The 10759-nt window shown below is 38.8% G+C and overlaps 1 protein-coding gene across 1 annotated transcript in view; it reads left to right on the forward strand.

Annotated features, from left to right (window-relative positions):
* Positions 1-10399, forward strand: part of LOC103083163 (ATP-binding cassette sub-family B member 5) — a 119765-nt gene extending 109366 nt beyond the window's left edge. Inside the window, 5 exon segments of the mRNA XM_007466020.1 lie at positions 763-960; positions 2769-2975; positions 8398-8544; positions 10201-10293; positions 10295-10399. Of these exon segments, the coding sequence (XP_007466082.1) occupies positions 763-960; positions 2769-2975; positions 8398-8544; positions 10201-10293; positions 10295-10399 (750 nt within the window).
* The last annotated feature ends 360 nt before the right edge of the window (positions 10400-10759 follow it).

A 10759-nucleotide genomic window follows, 5' to 3' on the forward strand; every position in this document is an offset into this window, starting at 1 on the left:
ATATATATATATATATATGTGTATATATATATACAGTTGATGAGGACATCAGCTATGCTGAATTAAGCAATAAAAGTCTATAAAGCACAAACTAAGTTTTTTTAAATGTGTTTATTTAGAGCAGCTGGTCAAACAGCTAATTTAAAGATTGCACTGTGACTGGGTACTGAAGCCAAAGGAAACTAGTGATTTTAGGAACCTGGTGAAGTCCCATAGTGAAGACAAGAACTACAGATATAAAAATCTCAACAGAAGTGACAGAAACAAATGTGCAGTCAGCAACTCTATAGAAAGGAATACGATGTTTAAAATTAAAGTGGTTGGACTTCCCTGGTGGCGCAGTGGTTAAGAATCCCCCTGCCAATGCAGGAAACACGGGTTCGAGCCCTGGTCCGGGAAGATCCCAGATGCCGCGGAGCAACTAAGCCCGTGCGCAGCAACTACTGAACCTGTGCTCTAGACCCCGCGAGCCACAACTACTGAAGCCCGCTCACTCTAGGGCCCGCAACAAGAAAAGCCACCACAGTGAGAAGCCTGCACACCGCAATAAAGAGCAGCCCCACCTCACCGCAACTAGAGAAAGCCCGTGCGCAGCAACAAAGACCCAATGAAGCCAAAAATAAATAAATTTATTTAAAAAATAATAAAATTAAAATGGTTGTGGAAACATGCACAATTTTCAGAAAGCACTCAGCCAATGTGCTATAATTTGTTACAGCCTTTCTAAGTCATCCTCTAAACACTGCCAACTTTCTTTCACAGGACACATGTGAAGGGAATATAGAGTTCCGAGAAGTCTCTTTCTTCTATCCACGCCGCCCAGATGTTCCAATCCTTCACAGTTTATCCCTCAGCATTGAGAAAGGGAAGACTGTAGCATTTGTTGGGAGCAGTGGCTGTGGGAAAAGCACTTCTGTCCAACTTCTGCAGAGATTTTATGACCCAGTGAAAGGACAAGTGGTAAGACTGAATTCAAATACAACTTATCTGGGGGTTAGTGGGGCTATTCTTAAACATTCCCTTGGGCTTAAGCATCCTCGTTGATTTGGGGAGGGCAAACAGTGCAGTAGTTAAAAAAAAAAAATCTCTATGCCTTAACTAAGAGGATAAGCAAACCAATAACAGAAATGATGGACAGGACTTTGAGGCTAAGATCAAAGCTCCAAAGATTCTTCAACCATTATAGAGCAATTTTGATCTTATAAGCCATGGAATTCTCTTAGAATACAGGTGTTGGAAGATGGGTGTAATATCAACATCTGGGCTCTTTTGTCACTCTGTTCTGCCTCCCTGGTTCAGGCTTCCTGCTATTCACTCTGGCCATCTCCACCTCCCAACTCTCAAAACCTTAGACATGATTAGAGCTTCTTTGAATCAGCTCCATTAAGTTCTGCATCCTGATCTCAAAAAAATGCAACCTCTCCCTCCTTTGAACTCCAAGGACTGTTTTTCTCACCTGGCACTTTTCTTACTTTAACTTGTATTCAGATTTTCAATTATTCTCTCCCCACAGCCACCACCAAATTACACACACACAAAGACAATTTCCTGTTCTGCCTTCTCCTACCCCCACAAAAAACCATAAGTCCACAAAAGTCAAAAATTGTCATGTTAGTCATCCTTCTGCTGCAATTTACAGTCTTTTCCCCATCACAGAGTCTCAAAGACTCTTTGAAAAATGGAACAGTCCAAAATGGCTGCCTTGTTACAAGGGAAAACAATGAGTTAACAATGAGTATGAAAATCAGGCGACATTCACCTATTTGCACATAGCATAGCACACTCCCTCCTTTTAACTTTCCAATGAGTTCCCACCACAGTTACAATAAACCATAGTCCATACCATCAAATCAAGGTCATTCATGATCTGGCCCCTGCCTCTCTCTCCAAACTCCTCTCCTATCCCTCCTAGCTCGTTATGCACTGTGTGTCAGTCTCACTGGCTTCTTTATGTCCTTTAAACACACTGTGGACCTTTGTTCTTGCTATTCCTCTGCTTTGAATGTTCTTACTCTAACTTCTTTGCCAATGTCTTCTCATCATTCATGTCTCAGTCTAAATGCTACTTCCTTAGATAGAATATAATGCATCCAGTCCCCCCCTTCCCAAATCCTCACCACACCCTTAGTCACCCTCTATCCCATTATCTTGTCTTCATGATACTTTCTTTTTCTGATGTTATTGAGTTGTTTGTGTGCTTATTGCTTGCCTCTCTCCACCAGAATATAAGCTACAGGAGGGTAAGAGCTTTGTCTTGTTTATTACTGTTTCCCCAGTGTCTGAAGAGTCCCCATCACATAATAGGTATGCTCATCAAATGTCACTTGAATTTTGTTATACATCCATGTGAATAGACATGGCTTTGTACAAAATGACTTATTTCTGCATGTGGACTACTGTATCAATCTGCACCTACTCTCTCACCAGGCTTTAATAAAGTGGGGTCCTGTTGCAGTGGAGGTTGGTATTTTTTTTATCTGACTTCAGTACAGAGCACCAGACGTTATTCTAGACTCTGAGCAGGTCTCTAGAATATATAGTCATTCCTAGAAATGTCAAGTAAGTTTAGGAGTCGGTACTTTAGTCAGTTACATGCTGTTTGCTTCTATACAACATATGATTTATGAACCTTCCTTGGGTAACATTATACTATGAAACAGCTTGAATTCCTAACCTTCTTGTTATGATTTGTATATGTTTGAATACAGTGAACCATAACATGATACAGTTGGATCTTCACATACCATTTTCCGTTCTGCTTTTGGCAGCTCTTTGATGGTGTGGATGCAAAGGAATTGAACGTACAGTGGCTCCATTCCCAAATAGCAATCGTTTCTCAAGAGCCTGTGCTATTCAACTGTAGCATTGCTGAGAACATTGCCTATGGTGGTAACAGCCCTGTCGTGCCATTGAATGAGATAAAAGAAGTAGCAAATGCAGCGAATATCCACTCTTTTATTGAGAGTCTCTCTGAGGTAAGAAAATGTCTGAAATCTTGAACTACAAAGCTGTCAAGTAAGACCAAGTATTTTATTGGGCCTAAGTGGTTATTTTTATGTGCTCCATGGATTATACAGTTTAGTTATTGCTAGCATCTAATGTAAAGTTAGATATAAAAGGCAAAATTTGAGATTTTTGTGTGACTATTTTTTCCAAGACCAAACTGTATTAATATTCACTGAATTAATTTTCATATTTTGATTCTACACCTTCTATTCATTTATACTCTGCCATGTCTACACCACCATCATCCCCCTCTGGACAACCTTAGTAACCTCTTAATCCATTTTCCTGCTTCCAGTCTTGCCCCTTTATAATTCTTCCTCACAGCAACTGGAAGGATCCTTTAAAAACATAAAGTAAGTCATACCCCTCCCTGCTTAAAACCTCCTAATGGCATCCCTTTGCACGAAGAATGAAGTCAAAACTCCTTATGTGGCTGGCAAGGCCTTCAATGATCTGGCCCTGCTTGCCTCCCCAGCTCCTTGCTCATCATGTGCTCCCTCTGCTCCAGCAACACTGGCTTCTTTCTGTCTCATCAATTGGCCAAGTTCTTCCCTACCACAGCACATTTACATTTGCTATTTCTTCAGCTGGGGCCTCCCTTCCTCTGGCTCTTTGAAGAGCCAGCTCCTTAACTTTCAAGATCTTTCAGATGTCACTCTTGCAGAGGCCTTCCTTGGCCACCTTATTTGAAAGAGTCCCCACCAGCCTCTATAGCCTATCACATAGTCTTCAGGGCACTCATCACAGTCTAAAATTACCCTGGTGCTTATTGACTTGTTTAGGGCCTCCTTTTCCCACTAAAGTGTTAAGTAAATGCCTGCCATTTTTGTGACCTCTCTGTATTGGCTGTGATGGCTGACACAAAAATCTCAGAAAAGTTAAAAATATTGGCTAACTGTAGAGAAGCCTTTAGCATAGCAAGCATTGATACAAATCCAGAAGTAGTGCATAGAGACACTGTAACTGCAGCTTAAAATTCTTGAAATATCTGTTTAAACCTACATATACACACAGATAAAATAAAAATATAGATACCTACTTTTGATTGGAAACAACTTTTATAATGTGATTTTCTAGCTCACTTTAAAAGGAAATGCCAAAGTTCAGTAAGCATTATATCAAACAACTAATCTAGTGCCCTGTTCTTTGGGGGAGGATACTGGTCACCATACTCTCTTTTATACTACTAGATCTTCCCTCACCATCTCCTGTCCACACTAGTTGATGCCTCTAACTATAAATGGGCCTTTAATACAGTTTCCCTAACTCCAGTAAGGTTCTTCATTACTACCTATAATAGAAGGAGTAACATATTTTTATCAATATTGTGACCCTATGTCTTTCCCTTTTTTTTACTAAGGCATTCGCTGCGTTATTGATTCAGGGTCAGATTATTATCCACATACTCCTGATAGGTTTTTTTCTTTAATTTATACATGGTAAAATGCTATCCATTTTATATTTGTACCATTTGACTTTTGTCCTTAAATTGCTTATTATCTTTCATTCTTTTCATTGTACTATTTCTCAGATTTACCCAAAACTACATACGGCAGAGATTCAGTGTCCTTTTTACAATAAACTTTGAGAATCAAGATGATGTTATTTCCAAAAGAAGGAAAAGCTTGTTTCTCAGTGTTTTTAACTTTAGTTTACCTTCATATCACTGTTACCCCTAAAATATATACAACCATAGAGAAATCTGGTGCCAAAATATCATTCTGGAATAGGACAGTGGAACTACTAGTCTAGCAGCAAAGAAAATGACCATTTGGAGTGAAGAGAAGATAAGGAATTTGGGAGATCACTTAGGAGCTATTTCCAGGGTTAAGTTATGAAGGCCTGAATTAATAATTATAAAGTGAAGTAAAACAAGGAAAAGGGTGTAAAAGATGTCATAAAAGTGGATTGTCAGGACTTAGCTTAAGGTTGTCTGTAGAAAGTGAGCAAGAAAGTACATAATACACTGGGCAGCTTGCTGGAATAAAAACACACAGAGCATATGGTGAGAGTACAGAAGAAGGAATGACAAAGTCTCCTTTTTTTTTTTTTAACCATGCAACAAAACCTTTATTAGCATTTTTTAACAGGTTCCGCTATTATTAAAACTGGTAACTTCTAATCTTAAATTGGGGCAAATGGCTAGAGTGCAGAGTGATGCCATCATTGGCATTGCATTATGAATGCAAGACTGAATAATTAACAGCCACCCCTCAGACGGAGGACCAGGTGCAGGGTCAACTCTTTCTGGATGCTGTAATCAGAAGGAGTGTGGCCATCTTCCAGCTGTTTGCCTGCAAAGATGAGCCTCTGATGATCGGGGGCATGCCTTCTTTATCCTCGATCTTGGCCTTCACGTTCTCAATGGTGTCACTGGAGCTCAGAGAAAACCACACAGAGGATGTTGCTTTGAACTGGGTTTTGAAGAATGAGTAGTTCACTAGGCAGAGAGGGGACAACACCATTCTTAGGAGGCAGAATAAGCTCATGAAGAAACACATACATGTGAAAGGGTTTTAGGTATTTTGGGGAAAATAAATTTAAAATTCTGAGCATAAAGCATAAACTGGGGAATTGAGAAGAAGAAGCCAAACAAAATATGCACATGGACTAAGTGCGAAGGTTCTGATTTACCAGGCTAAGTTTGGAAATGGGAAACCACTAGACATTTTTAGGCAAAGAAATGACATGATCAAATTTTTAAAGAAAATAATTGCATTTGAAGCTCAGCCTTTTGTTTGCTCATTCAAGAGGCTCTGTGGTCTCTGTGGCAATGGCATACACTGCATGAAAGGGGCAAGTCCTGGTACATTACAACAGTCTAGATGAGAGAAATTCAGGTCCACATTTTCTTTCCCCCAGTTCCAATTTCCAAAAGTTCTTAAACTCCATTCCCTCCTCTCCCCTCCACGCACGAAGACCATGTGTTTGATGTCAATTTGTTGGGTGGCCAAAATGATGTGAGGCTTTATGAAATCTTTATTAGTCCTACTTAGAATGAATTGTCAAATATTTCTCCAGAAATATTCATATATTTGATTACTGGTTGCTACCCAGCCCTTTCTGGGGGTGTTAAATAATATATATCACATATTAAATATAAATAATATATAGTATGTACAATTTACAGTATATTTTCTTCTAAAGTAAAAAAAAAAAAATTGACTTCTCAAACAAATATAGCCCTGTGGATTTCAGAAAAAGGATTATGGACCTATCTGACAGATCAAGGCAGGAGGGTGAATAGCAGAGCGTCAACTCAGAGCATGCTAAGGGTAACACATCTATGGTATGTGCCATGGAGATAACCTGCAGGCATTTGGAAATATCAGCCTGGAAGACGAGTTGACACAACACTGACTTGGTCTTGAGGATCCTCGGAGAAACACAGCAGGTGTAGATGTCCCCTAGTGGCCACAATTTCACACGGTGGCAGCTCTCAGTCAAGCTACATGATGTCGCCCGCTGGAACCACACTGAAACTCCTTTCCAGGACCTGCAGAGAATCTCCAGAATGCAGTTGGTTTAGGACTAGACTCTTTCTGATGTTCCCTCCAGGATCCAACTGGTATTTAGACCCAGGTTCACATTGAACAGCCATTGCCCCTTGAGTGTCTCATAAAACAGGTGATTTCAGGGCACTCACTATCCCAGTGTTTGCCAGAAAATTTAGATTTTCAGTTTAAACAGGAAAGAATGAAATCCTATAGTTCTTCATTAAAAACAAATAAAAAAACAGAAACCTTCAGATTAAGTGTCTGAAAATGTTTTGGGGTTGCTATTGAGACAATGTGTATAGTCACATTTATAATCTGTTCTGCTTAATGATGGGCAAAAACATCTGAACTGTATTTTCAACTAATTCATTCTTGAGACTTACATCTCCCTTCAAGCCAGGAAAGGCCAAGAGATGCAAAGTGATTTCTAAGCTAGTATTGTATCTTCTTCAGCTATAATAGAGGAATCCACATACAATTTAAGCTGGACTGGCAGAAAGAGCTACAAGCCCATTATCATTCCCACCCAATCCTCTCTCAATTTTTGGCTTAAGATTGAATTCTCTAATTAGATGGGAACTTTGCAGTGTGTGGAAATGAACTACAGAGTTTTACCTGATTATCTGTTGCCCTATGATTCCAATTTTAATAAAATGCATTTTAGGAGGAAGAGACCCAGCATGCTAGCAGTCCCAGATAAAAATCACAGAGGAGCTAGCTAAAGTCTGTTTTCTTCGTAGAGCATTCACTTCAGAAAAGATGCTTTTACTGGGCGTTAGTAATTCAGAGACCCATTGTTTGATATAAAGTAAGCAACTGAGCATTTTAAGTTGAAAAATGAACTTTGACATGAAGCAGACACATTTGTTATAAAGTTATATCATAGGCTCTCTGGAAACCCACTCTGCTGGAAAGGCACCTCCTGAAGGCAGCCAGGTATGGAGGGAAAGCAATTGAATCAGGCTTCTCCAGGGCACTAAGATAAATAGCACATCAGTCATGTGCTGCATCTTCTCTATAATGCTGCTACAGTATCCACCTTTAGAAGGCTGTACACTTGGACTCACTTTCCCAGTGGAGCTCATCCATCCACACATCCTTGTCTGGGTACCAACGGCATGTATTTCTCAGACAACTGGCAAGGGCTACTAGAAAGCAGTGTGAAACCTTGGAGGGAAGCAGAGTTAACAGGACAATCTAGAAAGCAAGTGGGAGCCTGCTTGCTGATCCATTGTGACTTAGGATGGCTTCAGGATAAGTGAAAAACTTCCTTTACCCTTCCATGGAGGGTAATACTGAAAAAGGGGTCATTAGTATGTAGGAGAGTGTAGAAACATTGTGAAGTGCTAAATGTCACTATCGTGGCCTGAAAAGGTGAATGGACTGTCTCAAGTTGTCAGCCTAACTTACTGCTAGGATGATACCTGCACCTCTGAGAAGAGCATCATGGCATCTGGAGAGATGTGCCCATAGAGGGTTGGTGAAGGTCAAAGTTAAGGAACCCAATGATTTCCTTTAAAATGATACTTTAAATCATTTTGATCTGAAAACAGAAGACAATTTAACTTAATGGGGAAAGATTTGTGCTTACTGGGAATTTTTTTTCCCTAATAATTTTTTTTCTTATGCTTTAATTTGAACAATTCCTTTGTAGAAGCACAATGGCAAAGGTCTACTGTTTGTGATCAGATTAGATATGTAAATGAGATGGTAGTATTTACTGCCGGTTTAGCATTTATTAGCAACAAAGCTCAAGAATAGATTTTAGTACTTGTTGGGACACAAATTTTAGAGAGTAGCAAAATTTGAAATATTTAGATGGCTCTCGCCCACAGTTGCCATGTTAATTTAAATAACCAAGCCTTGCTTTCTTAATTGCATGTTCCTGTAATAGAAATACAACACACAAGTTGGACTGAAAGGAACACAGCTTTCTGGCAGCCAGAAACAAAGACTAGCTATTGCAAGGGCTCTTCTCTGAAAACCAAAAATTTTCTTGTTGGATGAGGCCACTTCAGCCCTTGATAATGAGAGTGAAAAGGTAACATCCTCTTCTTTCATCTCAGAGTGTAATATGAAGTATGAGAGTGGAGCATTGTGGAAGAAATCAAGGTCAGTTTGGGGAAGAAAGGCCTGGAGAGAATTGTAGTCATAGGGTCACCAGTTGTAATTAAGGTTTTGGCCTTTATAAAAGGTTAGAGGCTGGTGGGGAGGTGGGAGAGAGTTGGGACACAGGGCATCTCATGTTTTAGAAAGGTTTTCTCATTTGAATTGGTCTCATTATCAAAAGGGACCCAATTCTTGAAATGTTTCTCCACTCAAGGAAAAATCCCAATGAAAATTACTTTCCTGTTTTATTATTATTTTAATGATACCAAACAAAATAATAAGGCAATCTACATATATAGAAGAGTGATCTACCCTGCAATGTTGGAGCCTGCTACTCTACCTTCTATAGACTATTATCTCTGTTTGAGAAGGAAACAAGGGGGCAAACAGACATGTAACAATAAACCTACACTGCAAGGTCCTTCAGATGTTTAATTTTACTATGTCCTTGTCGCCTAATAGTTCTTGCGTATAGCATGTTCTTATTTGTTAAATGAATGTTGGTTGAATGAATTATAATCTTTCATATTTATCAAGGGCTTATTATATACTACTATCTCAATCCTCACAACAACTTGATGAATTAGCTTATTTTATGCTCATTTTACAGATCAGCACACTAAGGCTTAGAAAAGTTAAGAAACTTCCCTAAATTTTAATAGACGGTGTCTGTCCTAAGATCCCATGTGATTAATCACCACACAATTGCTATTTGTAGATGATTATCATTCTTGATTTCCAAGGAGACAGTGTGTTATGAAAGAAAAAAATGGGACTTTTGGAACCAGACATATTTGGGCTGTAATCCTGGATTCATCAGTTACTAGCAGTGTGACCTAGGTCAAGGAACCTGGACTTTTCAAATCTTGGTTTACTCATCAGGGAAATGAAAATAATCCTCACAGAGTTACTGAAGGGATTTAAATGAAATACCCATCATTGGAATATTTTATATACTCAGCAAATATTGGTTTTCATCCTCCACTTTCATTTCTTTTTTGTTGTTGTTTTTTTTGGCCGTGCTTCATGGCATGCAGGATCTTAGTTCCCCAACCAGGGACTGAACCCATGCCCCCTGCAGTGGAAGTGCAGAGTCCTAACCACTGGACTGCCAAGGAATTCCCTCATTTCTCTTATATAGCATTATAACCTCATTGTAGCTGAGATGCTGTTTTAGCCAGGACAGTTTTACAACTAAATATTAAAATAAAAGAAAAAAAAACCCAACACACACAAATAAAAAAATAAAACTGTGAGAAGAAATGAAGTAAGTAAATTAGACAATTCCACTTGGGTATGGAAATACTACTTTCTGGCTTTGACTTTGGAACCACTTACTTACACACAAATAACCACCTAATTTTTGTCATTGTCACGAAAGCTCTTCAAATTAAAAGTCTTACTTAATGTGCCTATGATTACTTTTTATAGATTTCTATTGAGTAGGGTATTTCACAAAGTAGGGAAGTTTCCTTGGAGATAAGCAAATACACAATGAATGTTATTAGATTACCTTAATTAATTTGACTTGCGCAAGTTTATTAGCATTTAACCCAAGGTAGCAATCACAGGTCCTTCTCTCTTCCAGGTGGTTCAGCATGCCCTTGATAAGGCCAGTAAGGGGAGGATGTGCCTAGTTGTGGCTCACAGACTCTCCACGATACAGAATGCAGATCTGATAAGTGGTTCTGCACAATGGAAAAATAAAGGAACAAGGAACTCATCAAGAGCTCCTGAGAAATTGAGACATATATTTTAAATTAGTAAATGTACAGTCAGTGCAGTGATGCTGTTGGAGTTAACACATATTTTGATCTTTGTGTAATGCAAAGAATAATTAGTAATTAGTAGGAATTAGGAATTAGTAATTATTTGGCATGCTTTGATCTCCTTTACTGCATGTATCAATAGAATCATGCTATTCAAGTACAGACATGTTCTGTTTACACACCATCTTCCCTTCAGATTTTTAAAAGGAAACAAAAATTACTAAATTCATTTAAGTGAGATAATCCCTGTATCCCTCACTTCATAAAAAGCACATTTGCTTATAAAGCAATTTGCTGCAAAGTGAATATTTTCCTTTCAACTTCCACTATAAAATTGGGAATATATTCCCAGAGGGAAAAATTACCCAGTTAACTAAA

Source organism: Lipotes vexillifer, unplaced genomic scaffold (genome assembly GCF_000442215.2).
Source record: "Lipotes vexillifer unplaced genomic scaffold, Lipotes_vexillifer_v1.1 scaffold608, whole genome shotgun sequence".
Classification (NCBI taxonomy): Eukaryota; Metazoa; Chordata; class Mammalia; order Artiodactyla; family Lipotidae; genus Lipotes; species Lipotes vexillifer.